This window comes from Gekko japonicus, unplaced genomic scaffold, assembly GCF_001447785.1.
Source record: "Gekko japonicus isolate JY-2015 unplaced genomic scaffold, Gekko_japonicus_V1.1 scaffold366, whole genome shotgun sequence".
Lineage (NCBI taxonomy): Eukaryota > Metazoa > Chordata > Lepidosauria > Squamata > Gekkonidae > Gekko > Gekko japonicus.
In genome coordinates, this window is record NW_015159721.1 from 730,372 (window position 1) to 752,644 (window position 22,273).

At 42.4% G+C, this 22,273-nt stretch overlaps 1 protein-coding gene across 1 annotated transcript in view; it reads right to left on the reverse strand.

Moving 5' to 3' along the window:
* CDYL (chromodomain protein, Y-like) overlaps positions 1-22,273 on the reverse strand; it is a 170,586-nt gene that overhangs the window by 19,921 nt on the left and 128,392 nt on the right. Inside the window, exons 5-7 of the mRNA XM_015420962.1 lie at positions 10,052-10,296; positions 7,950-8,122; positions 4,648-4,858 (exon numbers count right to left, since the gene is read on the reverse strand). Of these exons, the coding sequence (XP_015276448.1) occupies positions 4,648-4,858; positions 7,950-8,122; positions 10,052-10,296 (629 nt within the window). The remainder of the gene's footprint in view (positions 1-4,647; positions 4,859-7,949; positions 8,123-10,051; positions 10,297-22,273) is intronic.

Below are 22,273 nucleotides of genomic sequence, written 5' to 3' on the forward strand. Positions count from 1 at the left end.
GAGAGAGAGAGAGAGAGAGAAATCCTCTGTCCCTTATGAGCCTATTTCTCAGCTGAGTTCTGGATAACAAGCACTGCTGGTAGTGCCACCATTTGAAAAGTGAGAATCATCACAGAAAGACTTGGGTTTCTTCTGAGGCACCTCCTACACCTCAGAAGTCTTCCTGCTCCCATCTGAATGTTTACAGTTTCAATCCCTACACAACCAGTTGACTCTACACGTTAACAATATCTATAAAAGACAACTTTTACAAAACATTGACTACATGTTGTGACCCTGTGCTCTGGTAAAACATCTTCAACCATGTATGGGAAGGCAATGCTAAACCACATTCTCCTTAATAATCTTGTGCTCAACCAGTCATATTTTTAAACCATATATTCCTTCTCTTCTGGAACCCTGTCCACAAAATCTTGTATATATCAATTTGCCACCTGTCAACAAATAATCAATTTATCGTCAGCTGTCTTTCCTAATTTTGTAGGTGTTTAGGCTGATATCCAAATATTCTGATCACTTGGGGCACAACCACAAGAAGTGTCTGAAATCCATGTCCAATCTTGCACATTTCTACCAACTAAATGTATTAGTTTATTCTTTTCAGTCTGAGAGAAGGTGAAAAACCAACAGTTTAATTGGACTCCTTTGAGATTCTGAAACAATGAGCATTTGTCTGCAATCTTAAAAGCCAAGTTCTGTTCTTCTGTCTCTCTTGCACAATGTCTCTGCAACTGTGTCTTATATTGATCTTGGTTTCCACCAGCTTGGATTACGTAGTGTCTAATATGAAAAAAAGGAAAACGGGGGGGGGGAATCTATAACCCAATCCTATTTATATAACAAAATATAACTCGCAATCAAGTCTTTGAACCTACAACATCCAGCTCAGATCTAATCAGTAAATATCCAAGCCATGTTGTCAGAATTACATTTTTAATGGCGACTCACCAACTCTGAATAAAACAACAACAAAATGACAAGGTATCAATCCTTCATAAATTATTTTTCTCTCCTTTTTATCTACCTATCACATATGGTCTAATGGAACTAGTATTTTACTGTGTTGTAGACGGAACTATTGATTTTCTTTAATCATGACAAACCAATCTTTTAACCACTTTAAGCACACAGCCTTGTATATTAAAATCATATTAGTGACCATTATACCGCCTCAATTTTATTTTGGCTATGTTATGAAAATGTTTTCTATTTTTATGTCTTTCCCATATGAAATTATTAATTACTTTGTGCTGTTCTCAGGACCCAACTCTGTGGAAGACAGAAAATATTTCTTTTATAGTCAAGCATTTGGTTGTTGTGGCTAATAGGTTTTGCTGGATCTAACTAGTATGTCCTATTTTATTGATTTTTAAAAATCAATCACTGTTCACTTTATGGGTTTTGTGCACTATTTTGAACTTTAGAAAGCTGGAAATACAACTGCAAAGACGAGTAGTCATTTCCTTCACCCAGACTCTCAAGCCAAACTAATCTTCTGAAAAATAATAAAGGCTCAGGCACTGATGGATTGCCAAATAAGTTCTATAAGGTTTGTATGGATCAGACTCTAGCTCGCTGAAGACAAAGAACGCCAGAGCTGAGGAAAGCAACCAGAAATGACTGCAGTACCCCAGTCAGGAAGAAACAAACTGGTAAAGCTGGACAATATAATTCTCAGATGAAACAGGGTAATGATGACTTTTTACTTCCATCCAGATGAATTTGTTCCCTTGAGAATACTCCAACAAAAAATAGGCTTCCTCTCTACCAAATACATATTACTGCAAGTAGTACTAAATACTGGCTTGGATCCCAAGAACCACAAGTGGAACACTGCATGTGGAGTGGATGTCTCACTTGCCCCTGCCTTCTGCAGCCTCCTGTGCTACTTAAAAAATACTTCAGGGGGTGAGGGACTGCAGCTAAAGTCGGAAAACTACAGAAATCACCAATACCACCCACCCACCCCATATGTGAGCAGAAGTATCTTCTTTGGCTTCAATCTATGATTGCAACCAAAGAAAATCAACATGGAACACTAAGCACATATCATTGGATACACGTAAACAATCTGATTACTTTAGAGTGAGGGTTTAAAAACAACAAAAACTTGATGAAAATGTGGGTTTGGTCTGGCCTTTCCCCCATGTAACGACAGGCAATGGAAAAGGCCAATGGCTTCCATTTTTCCTATACATATTAGGAATTTCCCTTCTTATTACTGCTTGCTGTTGCTGAACAGCCACTGGCTACACCTATACAAAAGGACCCACCCCCCCTTTTATGACTTTTAACCAATTAGGAAGAACTCAGGAAAGACAAAAAAAGAACAATCCTATCACCTGCAAGTTGCTCCAAACCAGAAGACACAACTTTTGCAAAAGCAGAAATAGACAAATTCGGGATTACGTAAGTAAATACTGGGTTGGATCCCAAGGAAAATCTCTATTAATGTAAGGAGGGTTTTTTCAAAAACACCCCCCCTCCAATGCAGGAAGGAGGGGTTTTCCAACAACCCCCTTCCTCCAACTCCCCCTTCATGCTGTTCCTGGGGAAGGTTGATCCCCAACAAACAGCAGGATGTGTATGTTCCTAGCTGCAGTGAGAGGGTGAAGTAATGGAAGTTCACTCCACTGACAGAAATCCCATCTGTCAGCAAAGATTTACCACAGTATCCAAGCTATAATCATACAGTCTAAATTATTTAATATGGGCATTACTCCAGACTGCAAAGCTAAAAATGCTTGAGGTCCTATCCTTTCTCTTTTGTGAAATATTTGAAAATTAATATGTTTGAGTCCCCAAGAAATCCTTCATGCAAATACAATCTCCCTAGTTCAGTCAACTTCAAAAACCTTAGGAAAATTCTATACTTTGCTGGACCAATAACTCCTAAAGATATACATAAATGCTTACACCTTTGTCAAGTCCTATCCATTTCTGTTATCATCTAACAAAGTGTGAGAAACAGAGGCCTGGCATCAATGAACCTATTGTTTGACTACCGACTTCAACAGCTCTTCATTTTTTATTAACACTCTAAAGCTGGTCCTACAACACTGCCCTATGTGATGACATCACTTCTGGGTTGCATCAGATGCGACATCACTATGTTGCCAGCAACATCACTGGACAGCTCTCTCCCCATTCTGGTAAACATGAAATCATCCTCGCTTTGTCCTTTCTACTGCCTGAAGAAGCATGACAAAGGAAACTTTCCACTGGAGCAAAAGAGAGGAATGGTGATTTTTCCCAATTCCTGCTCACTGCAGCCCCTCTTTGCCTTTGGTTTCCAAGATTCCCCTGACCCTCCGCACTGGCTATATGGAGGCCCAGAGGATTGCTACGGGAAGGGAATGGCAGAGAAAGATCCACCACAAATGCCCTCTGCTTGCAGTTCATTGGACCCAACCCATTATCATTCGGAGACTTGGCAGGGCCATACTGCAAGAAAACAATGTGTCCAAATAAAAGGAAATCTGCACTTTAAACCACTTTAAGAATGTATGATACAGTGAGGGGATTGTCTCTAGGTCTTTGTCACTGTTCCTAGTTGCAATCATAATTTTGGCCAGGGGAAGATAGGTAAGTAATATTTACCATCTTTAGCATGGTTGTCATGGAAAGACAGCATATAAATTATCCAAATAAAGTCTGGGTAGGAGCAAGGATTCTACATGTTAGTAGATCTGTTTCCTTTTCCTATAGATTGATGGACCTAGTAGAGGAAAATTCTGCTACTGTGTTGAAGGTAGGCAACAGACAAAGCAGATGGTTCCATTAATTCAAGTCCAGTATTTACAAACCTGAGCTTCTATTAAAGAATACACTTACACAAGCTGGGAGAACACATTGCCTCCTCTACTTCAATTGCTGGACTCTACTGAGATTGGGAAAGAAGGGCCTGGGTGTAACACTGAAGGACTCAGTCTACAAGCATCTATGGTGGTGAAAATATAAATGCCATACAAGCAGAAAGAGTTTCACTGGAAGTACTACCTTGACACCACTAAAGCACATTTTCCATAAGACTATACACCAGGTTAAACTCAACATCTTGCTGTTCAGAGAATAGGAACATGCACTGGTCCCACTGGAATCCATGGTATTTAATTACACTGAAGTACACATTGGACAGCAGCCATTGCTTGCAAAAGACAACGAGTGATCAGGAGCCAGAGTTAGTCATACTATGAAGCGCTGCTGGTTACTGCCAAAGTAACAGAACAATCTAAAAGAAGTGAATGGGTGTTACACTGTAGACAACGGTCTTTCAGGGCTGAGGCAATGGAAATGATGCACTTTCCTAAGTAGTGATGTACGTTCCAATTCAGATACATGGCTTCAGGAGTGCAGGGTCATGAAAGCATAACTTTCTGGAGGGAGATAATGAGCTCTCCTTCATATGATTCCTTCCATAGAGTTGTTTACATGAACCAGTAGTCCAGAATTCACAAGTCCGAATTGAAAATATTTGCAGTGAAATACATTATTCTGTTAGTAAGGACTGGCATTGCAGTGCCATGCTTACACAAAACATTATGGAGGTGTTATGCTTAGTCCATGAAGGATAACGCAAGATGGAAGAGGGTGCACTGAGGCGAGATTCGTTATACTGCATTTATCTTTCTTTTATAGATTACTTACAGATGCCAGGCCCATTATTCTTGGGAATGTGAGGGATGAACATCCATCAGGACTTTGCCCAAACGTAGTATATGGAGTCTGAAACCAAGCCTTCTCATTAGCCCAAACCACATCACATAGAGGCAATATAGATGCTCCAAGTCCAATGGCTGGGCCATTTACTGCTACAATGATGGGCTTCTTAAACTGAATGAAAGTATTTACAAAATTCCTGAAATGAAATAAGTATCCAATGATGACACATTTTATCAGCAAAACACTTCAGCCATATAATATCTCAAAACTAAAATGGCTGTAATAGAAACTAGCCTTTTTGGAAACCTTAGTAGTCACAGCTACAGTTCCTTATCCAACATCATGATCAGGATTGTGCGTTTGGATATTCCCAAGCCAAAAATAAACCTTAAATTAGCTGATTTGGGTTTGCTCAGGGACATCTAAATTACTCCAAATACTACCAAAACTCCTGGAATTTCAGATGTGTTTCAAACTTTGGGAAGGCAGAGAAAGTGCCCTGGCCCTCAGTTATTCCACAGCACACTATTTTCTGTGCAAAGACCTTGCATCCAAACCCCAAGATGTTCAGTGATGTACCTGCCCTTAGAACTTTAAACGGTTATTATTTTCAATGGGAGCAGAAGCGGCCTCCGGAGAGCCCAGGGGGGGGGTCAGAGCACATGTCCTCTCTCTCCCTACCTGCTTCTGCTGCCTCTGGGAGGGGCAGAGAGGCATCAATAATGTGTTTTTTAAAGGGCATGATTATCAGGTGCCAAAATTTCTGTACTCCAAAACTGTGCCCCAAACCATTTCCTAAAACAGAAACAATACTGTCCCCTGAAATTTCAGCATAACAAAAATCATGCCCTTAAAAAACTGATCTGAAAGTAAAACAAAATATTTTGAAGTGCTCAGAACCAAGATAAGATACTATATGTGATGGGTTAAATGGCAAATCACTCACAAGGCTCAGAAAGATCTTCCAGGTTACTGGGGGGGGGGGACTGGTGGGGCATGGTCAAGGTGTTACAGTTAATGAAAGAGAATCTAAATAGAAAGTGGTCCTTTTGCTCCCCTGGAGACTGCTAGGATTTCATAAAATCCACCACTTGGCACAAAACCATTATATTCCCACTGTTTAATCTACAAATTTATATCCTACTTTTGGAATCATACACTGTGAATTTCTTTCCAGAGACAGGAAGGGATGCCCTCTATCTAGGCCACAATTTTCCCCTTCACATAAAATTTTCACTATCCTTAGGTAAGTGGAGAATATGGACTCTAATAAGTTAGTAGAACTCCTTTGGAATGATCTGAGATTAACAGATATGATTACTGTTCTGATTTTTATTTTTTACAAAAGCTTTTACTAGGAAAAATCAATTTACAATACAGAAAATAAATTATGTGGATGCACACATTTTTTATTATTTACTGGAATGATAATGCTCAGGGCCTAGAATATCAAAAAAGAGTTGGTTTCCTTCTCTGATCTTGCTATAATTTGTAAACTTCAATTTGGTAGCAAGCTCCAAGATTTTATACTATCTAACAAAGTGCAGAGAACTTGCTTTTCTTCAAAAAAAAAATTGCAATGTAAACAACTTAATTAACATTTTTAGATTAAAATCTTCTATGGAATAGTTAGGTAATGAAACAAAACCGAGGATGTAGGGAATACTATGAAAATGAAACTACAGTTTGTCATTTCTTCTCCACTGTTCAAGAGCTGGATTCTAAAATAGAACAATAATGATTGCCAAAAATATGGATAAAATCCCATATCTACTATCAATCACATTAGAAATAGCTCTAAACCTACAGAAGGTAAGATAACATTAGTTCATCTCTGTAAAAAATTTTAGGTCACATATTTATTATTCTGCTCTTGTATTTTTGATTTTCTGCAACCTATTTAGGGGGGAAAAATCCCACGATGATTAGCTTTAGTATCTGAAGTCATCAAAAGATTATACAGGTGATATTTTCATTGATAAAGTGAAAAATCAGTTCATTAAGGGTTAATGTAAGGCCACTGAGTCTGGCTGCCTTCTGCTATCTAATGGCTAATTTTCTGAATAATTTAATCCACCTGGCAAGTGACCAAACAGGGCATAGAAACAAAAGATTTTTCCCCTCTGTCAAAGGATGACTCATCTCTTAGCAAAAGGAGACACTGGATCCAATCCTATGCTCCTTGCTTGTATAAACTTGTATTAAGTATTTGTATGATGTCAAAAAATGGAAGCTTTTATTTTATAGCAAATGGCTGTTACTATATTTATCACTTTACTTATAAACAACAGGAGGCATGTTTTCCAGTAAGCAACAATGTGTTAACATGCATCTTCTGTGTCATAAGCAGGGCATCAAGTACAAAACCAAAAAAGGCAATTATCATGGGCAAACAATGACACTTATCATGGAAAAATATAAACCTGTCTGTAATGAAAGCCAGAAGTATGGCAGGTTCTCCCTCAAAATAAATTGCTTTCTATGCTGAATTTAGTTTTAGTAATTATTTCATCCTTGCAAGGTTGCCAATCATCAAACACATTTAGTGCTTTGATAATAAGGTAGGCACAATACTCATTACTCCGAACCATAATGGAAATTCATGATAAAAACATGGAATTCAGATGATTTACATGAAAATGGCAGGTGCCAAACCACACTTTAGTGACGTGATGCATTTATTCGCATCTAAAAGCCAGCCTCACAAACAGTCATGGGATGGACATGGGGAGGGGGTATGGGGAAAACCAACCAGTCTGGGCACCTTTTGACTCAAACATGTGGCTTCTGAACCTTCAGCCCACAATACTTGCATACTGGCAATCTTGCTTCTTATAATAATTGAGCCAGACTTCTTATTTTGAAGGGGACGCTGGAAATTTTAGTTTTTAAACAAGTTCCTCCCGATCCCTTGGAAGCCAACAGTGCTATCCCAAAGAGAGGCACACCTTTCTAATCTCACTCATTTCAATGTATAAGATAGGTATAATTGCTGAGGAAGGCACCATAAGTGTTGCAGGTACACCGCTCATCCATATTTAAACATGCTCACTCCCCCTCCAATCTGACAGCAAACACTGACATTGTAATGTCTTCAGTAAGACACACCTTCTGATTTAGTTAGAGTCTAATTGCTGTGGTGGGGGAAAACCCCCCAACAATACAAGACAGTAGTTCTTACATCATATCTAAGTGTTTCAGCCCTGGCAGTGTTGCGGCCTTCTGAGATCCTGATTCTCTAAGAACAAGACATATCAGCACAATGAATAAAGAGCAGTTTTACAAACCTAATAGCATCTGCCATCTTAGTACTTTCCCTTTTTCTATCATCTGTCAAGCGCCGTATGAAATAAATGAAGTCAAGGCCACAGCAGAAGACACTGCCAACTGCACTGAGGAGGACGAGCTTGCTGTCATCAGCTGCTGCTGTGTTCAGTGCACTTTGGACTTCTTTCATTACCTGTAAATAAGATATATTAAGTGCATGAAAACCGGATGCAGAATATTTCACCCATAGCTCTTGCAAATACACAGCGTTTCTTTGGACTGAACAGCAGGTGGCATATGCAACCAGTTCAGCAAACCCCTAATTTAGGCCAAAGTGTGCTTCAAAGTTCCCATTTTCATATTGGAGAAGAAACAACAAAAATAGAACATGACACTAATACAAACGAGCAAGAATTTAGAACACCCTAAAGAAAGACAGAAAAATTAAGTATTCTGCAAAACAGAGGGGATTTCTAGAAAACTTTCCGATGCTCTCAAGTGTGATCTGATTTAGCATGTTTCATTTTAATTTATATTTGATTAACATTTTTAAATAAGCATCCTGCATTAATTTTATGTCCCAACAGCAACACTTGAACTGATATACGTGATTAGGAGGGGAAAACAACAGATCAAGTGTGGTTTAAACGTTATATACAATCAAATTCAAGGCTTCATATTTTTTCTGGAGCCATACTTGTAAAAATGCAAAAATAACAGAGCATGTAATTCTCTCCCACTGTTTATATTTCATATTTAAAAACCCCAAAGGCACTAAAAACACTTTACACTAATTTTATCACATTCCAAGAACAATTCATGGTATCTCCTCGACCTGGTTGTGTACACATGTATTTCAACAGACTTTAACTCTCTTCCAGGGAGGGGGGGGGGGGGGGGGGGCAGTTTCACTGCCACTCTGCAGCATCCCTTTGCAACGCCCATATCAGACTGGTAACATATCCCTTCCATCGAGCGAGAGGAGACATTTATACTGGGCTGGGAATGCTGGATTTTAATTAATACATTTAATGTTTTGTTTTTTTATTACTTTCATTTTGTAAACCGCCTTGGGCAGGTTCCTGGAGAGCCAGCATTAAAATGTTTGAAATAAAATGAGTAAATGAATAAAAGTAAGAATTTTAGCTTTGTTCTTAATTTGACTTGCACAGCCAATCAAGCAAGTTTATAACCTCATTTTTAAAAGCATGACTATTATATGTATTTGTGGTTTTATTCCTTCCCCTCATTTATTAATCCACAGTATATGTACTCTTTCCTACACAGTTCCCGAGGATAGTCTCCGGAGAAACATTAATTACAACTTTAAAACTGCCGTGGCTTCCTAATATTTCATTGGCAATGGCAGCTCTTCATTGTCGTTAGTTCTATGAAACAATGAATACTGAAAAGTGTGTGTGGGGGGGAGAATATCTGCCCTCATCCCTTTGTCGGCAGACATATCAACATACACATAACAGAACTGAAGAGACAGAATAAAAATGGCAAGAAATAAGGAACTCTTCAAACTACTCTGAAGATTCAAACTGGCATCTTTATTACATGCACTCAAGGCTCATTAACCTCAGTATTTAAAGTTTCAAATTTCTGAAAGTGAACCTAGTTGTAATACTGAAACATAGGCTCAGTCTACCCCATCTTTGTACTGTTGTTTCCCATTCCACTCCTGACCTTGTCCTTCAGTCTTCCAACTCCTGCCTTAAAGTCTCTTGTACTCTTAATGAATTCCTTTATTTCTTTCCACCTGCTCCCAAGGCCCAGAACTGTCTTCCTAAGACAAGGTGCCATCTCTCTGTCTCTGTCTCTCTCAATTCAAACCTTCTTCAAAATCCATCTTCCCCACAAGGCTTTTAATCTTCATGTACAACAGCAACTAAGCTTAACTATGCTTAGCTGTATTGGCTCCTGATCAGCCCTTGCTACAGAAGTCTCTCTCCCTACACTGCATCTGTTGCTAAATTTAGAGTACAACATCCTTGGCAGCAAGGATCTCTCTTCTTTCACTTGTGAACTTCTGTAAGTCAGCACTATCATTAAAGCTGTTGTAAGGACATGACTCCACCTCCCTGCACCAGCCCCCAAATAACCAAATGGTTCTAACCTCTGGATTTAATGAATTGTTCTCTGATGATTTGGTTGATAATAAAATGTGCGTGAAGCCATCTTGTTTCCTGACAACAATGTCTCTGTACCGGTAAGCACTTTCAGTTTGTCTCACACTGAATCGTAGTCTCTTATCAAAAGGTTGGTCCCTCCTTTCATCAATAAATCTTCTTTTGCTGGCTGTCACTGATGTCTGTATGTTGGTACCATTGGTTGCTAATGCTTCTATGAAGGTAGATGTACCTGTGAAAGTTTCAACAAAGTATGCTTTGATATCCACTTTACCACTTTAGCAATTACAATTCTGATCACCATGAACAACTTTCCAGTCCCAAATTGCAACCACAACAAAAGTGAAAGTTTGGATGGTGAGATGGTATGAAAAGTGCTGTCAAGTCACAGCTGACTTATGGTGACCCCCGTAAGGTACGGGCCCAGAGAAATGTGGAAAGTAATGATACCTGAAACAACAAAGTCTGGTGTGGCACCTTAAAAATTCTCTGAAATACATCATGAAGGGTATGAATAACAACACCACCACAAATACTGACGCACTGAGGCCAAGGGGAAATAACTGATCAGTGGTCCCCTATCTGATTACCCTTTGATCTAGTTTCTTTTTATATTTCATGGTTGACTGTTTCTGTACATCTTGTTGGAATTTTTTTGTTCTTAGCAAACGGTTTGCTTTCAGCAGGCCAAAAGAGTCTATAATCCATCTGCCAGAGCTCCTGTAAAAAAAAACTTACTACACTCCTTTACAGCAAAGAACACTTCGTTGTACCAAGTTAACATCAACTTCACGATTAAGCATTTTTATCGTTATTTTTTGGAAGAATATAAATTTTTTAGTCTATGGCTCAGAATTCCACCTCACTTAGCAACCCAAATAAATTGAACATTACTTTGTGCAAATGTAGTGCCTCACTTACTCTTGAGTAGAAACACAAGTGTGCCCAGTACCCGGCGGCCCCAGTGCTTAAAGACACAAGCAGTGTCACCTATGAGCCTCAGGAACTCTGTGGTAGAACCCGCTCTTCACTTTCCACAGCTGGAACAGCAAGTAGGAGTGAGCAAAGAGGATTAAGCCTGAGAGACCGACCAGCAACTGAGTCATTGACTCATCAAGTTTATTTGTGTAGGCAGGACCTGCAGTGGGACTAAAGTATGCACCGAGACTCTTCTTTATATCTTACTTCGGTTACCAGTTTCATACTTTACGCAAGAGCAAACTGAACAAAATGGAATTGATGTATTTATTCCCATTATTTATAGTCCGCCTTTCTCACTGGAACTCAAGGTGGATTACACAGAGCGAGTCAATGCAATCAACAAGATGTGACATTCAGTAAGCAATGAAGTAGGATTTGAGATGTGGATCCAACCAGACGTCTAAAAAACAGAGATGAAACAAAGCATAAGGGACAACATGACACATTAAATGACACAAAATTACACAATGGGACCCAAGTGACTTTGTGAAGTCTTTTGTACAGTGCCTGAGTAGAAAAGCCCTCTTGAATAATTCAGTTTTGTATAGATTATGGAAAGCCAGGAGAGTAGGAGCCTTCCAGGCCATTCCACAAGGCAGGGGCTTCAGTGGAGAAGGTGTCAAGCTTGAGCCTCGCTTGTCAGACAGACAGGCACATGTACAGGCAGTTGTTGGTTCTGCCTATTTGCAGACTGGCACTTGCTGAAGGCCTTGCTCGGATGAATGAAGCTGTCATGGCTGAACATAGGGGGATAGACAGTCTTGCAAACAGGAGGGTCCAAGACTATGAAGGGTTCTGTATGTGATAGCCAATAATTTAAATTGAGCCTGGGAACTGATAGGCACCCAGTGGAGTGACTGTAGAATGGGAGTAATATGCATGTTCCATCTAGCTCTTGATAACAGATGAGCTGTGGCATTCTGCACCAGCTGGAGTTTCCGAATTGATTTTGAGGAGAGACCAATGTACAGTACAATAGTCTAGTCTCAATGTTACTGTGGCATGGATCAAGGGGCCAATTTTTGAGCTAGGCTGAGTTGGAAGAATGGACCTTTGGACACTTACTGTGAAGGGTCCTTCTCCTCTAAGGAGAGGAGGCCATCTTCTGGGTGATTCTCACCATCCACTCAGGGAGGCAGTAAATTGATTTTTTCCTCTTCCTGTGTGATGTGTGAATCACCCTTCCCTCAGTTTGAGTGACTCTGAAAGCGGTAAATAGTAACTGGTGCTCTAATCACAACTAGATTCAAACAACCAAAAAAAAATTAAAGAGAAGTTATAGAAGCACATATCCAACCTCAAGTGAGGTGGATAGTAGTAAAAAAAATAAGGCAGAAGGTTAGTATTGGAAGTCAGCGATGAGATAGAGGGGGCAAGATGTCCTCCTACCCTCAGAGATGTACCCTTCATGGTAAGTGTCCAAAGATCTGTTCTCCACTGTGGGGAGGGCATCTTCTGAGTTGTCCCAGAGCAATGTCCTTTCTGGACAGAATGAGGGAAGGTTGATATCTTGTTACAAAATTTGGAGACAACCTTGGGTTGGAAGGTGGGATCCATTCTGAGTACTACTTTGCCTTTATGGAAGATGTATAGTTCAGATTTGGCTGACTGGGCATTCAGTTCCAATATTCTTCTAGCTGATGTCACCATTACTAGGAAGTTAGTCTTCATTTGTAGCCACTTCAAGGGTACATCTTTGATTGGCTCTAATGGATGATTAGTTAGAACCGACAATACTGTACGTAGTCTCCACGTGGGAAATCTGTGTACCTGAGGCAGGTTCTTAAGAGCTGCACCTTGCAGGAATCGATGAACGTGTAGATGATTGGTTGATTCCGTCTACTTGTGGTAGAACTGACACCAGTGATGCGACCTATTTTCTAAGTGTAGTGAGTTTGAGGCCAGATTTTACACCATCTTGCAGGAGGTCTAATACTGACTGTAGTGGTGGCATGAGAGTATTGATGGACTTTCTCCTGCACCACCTATGGAATGCTTTCCATGAGGCGTATATTCTAATTGTGGATGATTTTCTAGACACAAGGAGGGTGTCTGTTACTTCAGTGGAATAGCCCAGTCTTACGAAATTGCCATACTCAACTTCCAGATGGTCAAACGTAGCCAGTCTGGATGGGGATGCTATATGGTACCCTGCTGAAGCATGTCTGGAGAGGTCGGGAGGTGTAGGGGTGGTTTGATCGCCATTCCCTGTAGGGTGGAGAATCATGGTCTCTGAGGCCACCAGGGAGCCACTATGATGACCTCTGCCTCTTCCTGTCTGACCTTCCTGAGAAGTTTGGGGATGATTTGAATCAGTGGAAATGCGTACAAGAGGCCTGTAGGCCAACTGTGGATCAGAGCATCCTCTGCTTCCACTTGATGACAGTAGTACTTGGTGAAGTATCTTGGAGTAGTACTTGGTGAAGTTGGTGGCTATGGTGTGATGCGAACAGGTCCACTAGTGGGTTGCAGAAGTGGGACAGGATCAGTTGGAATAGTTCCTTCTTCTCCTTTCCCCTTGTTGGATGGTCTCTCTGCTGAGCTAATCCACGCGTACGTTGGATGTGCCTTTGATATGTTCTGTCCTGATGGAGGCTAAGTGTTGTTCCACCCATGTTAGTAGTTTGATTGCCTTCCTGCGGAGGGCCAAGGATATGGGACCCCCCCGTTTGTTTATATACGTCTTGGCAGACACATTGTCTGGGTGTATCAAAACATGTTCGTTTGCCACTTGATCGCTATAATGGAGAAGAGCTATTTAGATGGCTCTCAGTTCCAAGATGTTCATGGGCAAGTGTGTCTCCCTTTTGGACCACTGACCTTGCACTGGGATGCCATCCATAGTTGCTCCCCAGCCTGAAAGGCTGGCATCTCTAAACATTTGCTTCTCTGAAGGAATATAGATCTTTCCCCCTTGACACAGGTTGGGGTTTTGGTCCACCATATCAGGCTTGACTTGACCTGCCCTGGGACTTGTATGGAGAGGTCCTATTTCTCTGTGATCTGTGCCTGGTAAAGTCTGAGTAGTGACTGTAGCTGTCTGGTGTGTAGGCATCTCTACTGTATTGCCACGAGGTTTGATATGAGGAGGCCCATCAGCTTGGTCAGAGTCAGCAGGGATGTGTAGCTGTTTCTGATGACTGTTTAGGTTAGTTGTTTGGTCTTATTTTCTCCCTTATGAGAAAGATGGAGCTGTTCTTGGTGTTGATAATCATGCCAAGATGCTCTGGCTCCTGAGACTGGTTCAGTGAACTTTTGAACAGATTGACCAGGAACCCATGGTGTTGCAGACAAAGGATGGTGTTCTTTGTGTCTTTAATGGATTTTTCCCTGGAGCTGGATCTGATTAAGAGGTCATCAAAATATGGATGTACATGTATACCCCTTTCTCTGAGACAGATGATTGGATTGACCAGTACCTTTGTGAAAACTCTTGGGGCAGTGGAGAGGCCAAATGGGGGGTCTCTGAATTGTAGATGTTGGTTCCCCAAGCAAAACCTCAGAAATCTTCGGTGGGATGGAAGGATTAGTATATGTAGTTATGCTGTAAGATCTATGGATGTGAAGAAGTCCTCCGGTTGAAGGGCTTCAGTTATGGACGGTAGTGTTTCCATATGGAAGTGTCCTGGTTTTATGAATCTGTTCAGGAACTTGCGATCCAGGATTACTCTCCAATCTTTATTCCTCTTGGGGACAGTGACGAAGATGTAGTAGATTCTATACCCTCTTTCATCCTGGGGTACCAGTTCCATAGCCTGAATGTCAAGGAGGTGTTGTACTGCCCTCTGTGTTATTTCTCTTTTGGACTGATCTTTGCATATGGGTGAGATGATGAAGCGTTCCAGTGGGGTTCTTTCGAATTCTATGACATCCTTGTGAGACCACCTCAATAGTTCATGAGTCTGTTTGTGTGTTTACCCATTCTGTCTTGAAGTGAAGAAGTCGTTCCCCCCACTGGAATACTGTGAGAGTCATGTCTTGTTGGGCTTGTTGTCTCACTCTTGCCTGTCATTCTATTTGATGTTTGTTTCTTGAATCTTGGGGTTATAAAACCTCTTTTATATGTTATGCTGGAGTAACCCCAACCATGTCTTTTGGGGTCCTGTTTGGTCCTGGGATGTGTGTGTTGGGAACAAAAGGGCTGAGTTCCAAGCCCTCTCCTGTCAGTACGGCATAGCGTCTTGGGCATTGCTTTCTTTTTGTCCCAGGTCTCAATCAAAATCGTCTTGATAGTGTTCCCAAACAGTTTTTCTCTTTGGAAGGGATAGTCTGAAACAATGTTCTTCGACTGTAGGTCTGCTTGCCAGGCACGTAAGCCAGATGGCCCTTGCTACTGCTGATGCCATGTCTCTTGAAGAAAAGGTTAGGGCATCCAAGGTGGCACTGGTGTTAATGTGCTGGCTTTTATCATCCTATTGGTTCCTCCCACTAATCTCTTGTTAGTGTTAGTCTTGTTAAGTGTGTGATGATATTTTATTGTAATTTATTGTAATTTATTGGCTTTAAATTATATGCTATTGTTTTAACCCGGCACACAGTCCCCTTGTTAGCCACCCTGAGCCTTTGGGGTAGGGCGGGATATAAATTTAAACATAAATAAATAAATAAATTGCTTTCTGGTAGGAGTTGGGTGAGCTTCCTAGTCCACATGATAGCTGCCCTGGAGACAATAGATACTGTGGCTGCAGCTTTGATCATCACGGCTATGACTGCATGCATCCTCTTCAGTGCGGTGTCAATTCTTTTGTCTAGATTGTCTCTGACTGAGCCCTGGCCATCTTCAGAGAGAAGTCCGAATGACTGGAACACAGCCACAGGAGCATCTACCAATGGAACTGCAATTATCTTGTTAGCTAATGAAGGTAAATCATACAATTTTTGGGGGGTATTTTTGCATTTTGTGTGTGCCCGTGCCTGGAAGTCATAGCAACCTCTGGTGACTCTTAATTAGGCCATGGAGGACATTCAGAGAAGTGGCTTGATAGCCAGCCTCTGCCTCTCGGCCCTGGTATTGCTTGGAGGTCTCCCATCCAAATACTTGCCAGGGTCGGCCTTGCTTAGTTTCCAAGATCTGACGAGATCGGGCTTGCCTGGGCTATCCAGGTCAGGGCAGTAAATCATATAATTTTTAATGAAATTAGGAAATTGTCAATTAGATATAGGTTTAGCCCATTCAGCCTTGAGCTGGCATTGGAAAAATTCAGGAAAAGGGAATACCTTCTCTAAGGAATTATATCTTGGGAAAATACTCTTTACTCCCTTTGGATTTGTTTCTGGGGTTGGTCCCTGGGTTAGAGACATCCTCCCCTTGCGGCTCCTGAAGTTCTAGGGCTGACAAAGACTTACATAGCAGATATTGTTAGCTTTTCTACCTTGGCACTTGTGCCTCTTTGTTAGCTGCCCTGAGCCTTCAAGGGGGGTGGGATATAAATCCAATAAATAAATAAATGATGGTTCTGACATGCTGATCTCCTCTACTACTTTGTCAGAAAGAAATTTCCCCTCCTCTCTTTCCTGTCTCGCTGATTGAGGGTTGGCCTCTTTCCCAGTTAGGGTCCCTGTTTTGTCTGTATGCAGGTGGGGTTGGTATCATACCTGTGGCTGAGGGGTTATTATGCCGCAGTATGCCCTAGGGCAGTGATGGCGAACCTTTTAGAGACCAAGTGCCCAAACTGCAACCCAAAACCCACTTATTTATCACAAAGTGCCAACACGGCAATTTAACCTGAATACTGAGGCAAAATCAACATTCGAACCAGGAACCCACCACCATCAGCAGCGTGAAGCAAGGCAGCCTATTATCCTAGGGTTGCCAACCTCCAGGTGGTGGCTGGAGATCTCCTAGGGTTAACAACTGATCTCCAGGTGACAGATCAGTTCACCTGGAGAAAATGGCTGTTTTGAACAGTAGACTGTATGGCATTATACCCCACTGAAATCCCTCCCCTCCCAAACCCGACCATGCTCAGGCTCCACCACCAAAATCTCCAGGTATTTGTCATCCCAGAGCCTATATTCTCCCCACACTAAGTGTTCTCCTGAATGGGTGAGAACCAGAGCAGAGGGGTTGTGGACTGAAGGGGAATACTCCTGGCAGAGATTTCTAAAATCAAACATGACCCCCTGTCTGGGTTGCCAACTCCAGGTTGCAAAGTACTTGCAGATTTGGGGAGAAGGGATCCTGTGTAGTGCAGAGACCCTCAACAGGTTATAAAAAAAAACTCCAAAAAAACACCATTTCCTCCAGGAAAACTGACCTGTCACCTGGAGACAGGATGTAATTCAGGAGATCACCTGGCCCCACCTGGAGGTTAGCAACTCCACCACACACACTTCCCCCCTCCTCTTACCACGGCTTCCCAGCCCTAACATTCTACGAGGCACAAGGAAGAACGGGGCTTCCTACAACCTGGACAAGAATGCCCTGCCCCTTTCACGGCACATCCCAGGAAGCCACCCCGTTAAAGGGGCGGCAGCAGTATGTTTCCCACGCCAGGCTGCTGGCACAGACGGAACCACCCCAGCACCTCGCCTTGCCAGCCTCTCCCTTACATGAACCCGGTGCCGCCGGTCACCAGGATCCGCTTCCCGAAGCCCGGCAGCAGCGCCTCTGCTCCTAAGGGGCCACCAGACATCGTCCGCAAGACAGCGGTGCCTTCCCCTCCTGCGTATCACTTCCAAGGCAGCTGTCACTGCCTTCTTCTGCCCTCAGCCCAGCCTGCCTGCTTGCCAGTCACTCCCACCCACCTCCGAAGCAACTCTGTGCTGGGGCGACGGCTCGCGTGCACACAGAGAGGGCTCTGAGTGCTGCCTCCGGCACCCGTGCCATAGGTTCGCCACCACTGCCCTAGGGCTTCAGACTGGCAAAAAGTATGAATCTCCTTTCTCATAGTCTGTCCTAGAGTGCTTATGAGGTGTGTGGAAATAGTTACATTCCTGGGGTCAGACAACAGAACTCAGCCAAGGAGTGAGAGGGAGATATCAGATAGGTAAAAAAGTAAAAAGGAGGAAGGATTAGTATAAAGGAGAAATTAGGAGCAAAATTATAGGAATAGGAATGGAAAGAAGGGAATTTTTTTTAAAAAAATTTACTTGGGATTTATATCCCGCCCTACCCAAGCGGCCCAGGGCGGCGAACAGCGGCAATGCCGGATTAAAATATAGAATACATTAAAACATTAGTACATACAAGCTAAAATGGTGCTCTACAGTTCATTAAAGTACCCAAGATGCACGATGTCCCTCATTGGCGGCCGGTGTTGTAATGGCGTGAGCGCCAGGGGAGCATTAGAAAGCATAGGAGGCTAAGCCTTCTATAGCTGCTCTCCCTGTTGAGGCAGGAATAGAATTGGGGGAAGGGTGATCCACATGTCACACGGGAAGCCAAAGAAATCAGTTTGCTGCCTCCCTGATTGGATGGTGAGAATCACCCAGACAATGTCCTCCTCTCAGTGAAGAAAGTGTTTTTTTTTTTTTTTGCAACTGTATTAACTTGCTTCTCCAGCAATAATTTAGGATTGGCAAGCGCGCCGGATTGCTAGCTGGGGGGGGGGGGGGGGGGGGGGACAGGGCAAAGAATGATATCTGAGGAAAGGCAATCAGTTTCTACAACTGAGAATCCTGGCAGAACGTACAAAATAGCATTTGATCCACAGAGGCAGAAAGGTGGCCATTGAGAACTCGTAGTTATTTTGAGAAATTACTGTAAACTTGTTAACTCCTAACAGAGCCTCTGTTAAACACTAATAATGAGCCAGATGAAGTCCAGGCTGGTGAAGCTTCTCAGGAGCAGAGGCTTGCAGTGCTTACAGGACATTCATTCTCCCCACATCACTGAGCAAAGGAGGTGGAGAAACCAGAAAACTGCCTGAAATGAACTAACTGGAGGAAACTGTTTACAGGTAATTCCAAAAGAGAACAGGTGAATAAAAATGTGCAAAATACTGTTACATCACAGGAGCCGTTGTCACACATGAAGCTTATTTTCCATTCCCAAGTGTTTTTACTTAGCAAAATTAATTATGTTTAATTCGTATTTACAGCAGAAGTAGAAAACAGAAATTCATACCAGCTTATTTCCTATTACAGAATTTTCAGTTCGATAACCTACTGAAAACATCAGTGCTGAAGATATATGACAAAAATGCTCATATGTATATCTGCTGACCCCCTCATGGATCACTGCCTTGTCGTGGCGAGGGGGCTTGCGCCCTCCGATGAAGCTGTGGGCTCTGCCGTGAAGGGCCACCCAAGACGGACAGGCCACAGCAGAGAACTCAGAACAAGAGTGATCCCCTGGAGAAGGTAATGGCAACCCACTCCAGTATCTTTGCCAAGAAAACCCCATGGACAGTATCAAAAGGCTAAAAGATATGACGCCGGAAGATGAGCCCCTCAGGTCGGAAGGTGTCCAATATGCTACTGAGGAAGAGTAGAGGGCAAGTACAAGTAACCCCAGAAAGAGTGAAGGGGCTGGGCCAAAGCCGAAAGGACGCTCAGTTGTGGATGTGTCTGATGGTGAAAGGAAAGTCCGATGTTGCAAAGAACAATACTGCATAGGAACCTGGAATGTAAGATCTATGAATCAAGGTAAGCTTGACGTGGTCAAAAAATGAGATGGCAAGACTGAACATCGATATCTTAGGAATCAGTGAACTTAAGTGGACAGGAATGGGCAAATTTAACTCAGAAGACCATTATATCTACTACTGTGGCCAGGAATCTCGTAGAAAAAATGGTGTGGCCTTTATAGTCAACAAGAGAGTGCAGGGGTCAGTACTGGGATACAATCTCAAAAATGACAGAATGATTTCGGTCCGATTCCAGGGCAAACCATTCAACATCACAGTAATCCAAGTCTATGCCCCAACCACTGATGCAGAAGAGGCTGAAGTGGACCGGTTCTATGAAGACCTACAACACCTCCTAGAACTAACACCAAAAAATGATGTCCTCATCATCATAGGGGACTGGAATGCTAAAGTAGGAAGTCAAAAGGTAACCGGAATAACAGACAAGTTTGGCCTTGGAAAGCAAAATGAAGCAGGGCAAAGGTTAACAGAGTTTTGTCAAGAGAACACACTGGTCATAGCGAACACCCTTTTCCAACAACCTAAGAGGCGACTCTACACATGGACATCACCAGATGGGCAACACCGAAATCAGATTGACTATATAATTTGCAGTCAAAGATGGAGAAGCTCTATCCAGTCAGTAAAAACAAGACCTGGAGCTGACTGTGGTTCAGATCATGAGCTACTCATTGCAAAATTCAGACTTAAACTGAAGAAAATTGGGAAAACCACGAGGCCATTCAGGTTTGACCTAGATCGCATCCCTGATGAATATACAGTAGAGGTGAAGAATAGATTCAAGGGTCTGGATTTGATAGATAGAGTGCCTGAAGAACTATGGACGGAGGTTCGTGACATTGTACAGGAGGCAGCAATCACCACCATACCAAAGAAAAAGAAATGCAAGAAAGCAAAATGGCTTTCTGATGAGGCTTTACAAATAGCAGAGGAAAGAAGGAAAGCGAAAGGCAAAGGCGAAAAGGAAAGATTTACCCAACTGAACGCAGATTTCCAGAGAACAGCAAGGAGAGATAAGGAGGCCTTCCTGAATGAACAGTGCAAAGTAATAGAAGAAAACAATAGAATGGGAAGGACTAGAGATCTCTTCAAGAAAATTGGAGAAATCAAGGGAGCGTTCCATGCAAAGCTGGCCATGATAAAGGACAAAAACGGTAGGGACCTAACAGAAGCAGAAGAGATTAGGAAAAGATGGCAAGAATACACAGAAGAACTATACAAGAAAGACCTCGATGTCCTTGACAACCACGACGGTATAATCACTGACCTCGAGCCAGACATCCTGGAATGTGAAGTTAAATGGGCCTTAGAAAGCATTACTAACAACAAAGCTAGTGGAGGTGATGGTATTCCAGCTGAGCTATTCAAAGTCTTAGAAGATGATGCTGTTAAAGTGCTGCACTCCATTTGCCAGCAAATTTGGAAAACGCAACAGTGGCCACAGGATTGGAAAAGATCAGTATACATTCCAATCCCAAAGAAGGGCAACGCCAAGGAATGTTCAAACTATCGCACAATTGCACTCATATCACACGCTAGCAAGGTCATGCTCAAGATCCTACAAGCTAGGCTTCAACAGTACGTGGATAGAGAACTACCAGAAGTACAAGCTGGGTTTCGAAGAGGTAGAGGAACGAGAGATCATATTGCCAACATTCGCTGGATTATGGAGAAAGCAAGAGAGTACCAGAAAAATATCTACTTCTGCTTCATTGACTATGCTAAAGCCTTTGACTGTGTGGATCACAACAAACTATGGCAGGTCCTTAAAGAGATGGGAGTACCAGACCACCTCACATGTCTCTTGAGAAACCTGTATAAGGGCCAAGAAGCGACAGTTAGAACCGGATACGGAACAACTGATTGGTTCAGCATAGGAAAAGGAGTACGACAAGGATGTATACTGTCACCTTGCTTATTTAATATATATGCAGAGTACATCATGCGAAATGCTGGCCTGGATGAATCACAAGCGGGAATTAAGATTGCTGGGGAAAAGATCAACAACCTCAGATATGCAGATGATACCACTCTAATGGCTGAAAGTGAAAAGGATCTAAAGAGCCTCTTGCTCAGAGTAAAAGAGGAGAGCGCAAAAGTGGGCTTGAAGCTCAACATCAAAAAAACTAAGATCATGGCATCCGGCCCCATCACTCCTTGGCAAATAGAAGGGGAAGTCGTGGAAGTAGTGACAGACTTCACGTTCCTGGGATCCCAGATCACCGCAGACTGTGACTGCAGCCATGAAATTAAAAGACGCCTGCTCCTTGGGAGGAAAGCGATGGCGAACCTAAACAGCATGATAAAAAGTAGAGACATCACCCTGCCAACAAAAGTCCGCATGGTCAAAGCAATGGTATTCCCAGTAGTCATGTATGGCTGCGAGAGCTGGACTATAAGGAAGGCCGAGCGCCGAAGAATAGATTCTTTTGAACTATGGTGCTGGAGAAGACTCTTGAGAGTCCCTTGGACTGCAAGAAGAACAAATCAGTCAATCCTCAAAGAAATCAACCCTGACTGTTCCCTGGAAGGCCAGATAATGAAACTGAAGCTCAAATACTTTGGCCACCAAATGAGAAGGGAGCACTCACTGGAGAAGACCCTGATGCTGGGAAAGATTGAAGGTCAAAGAAGACG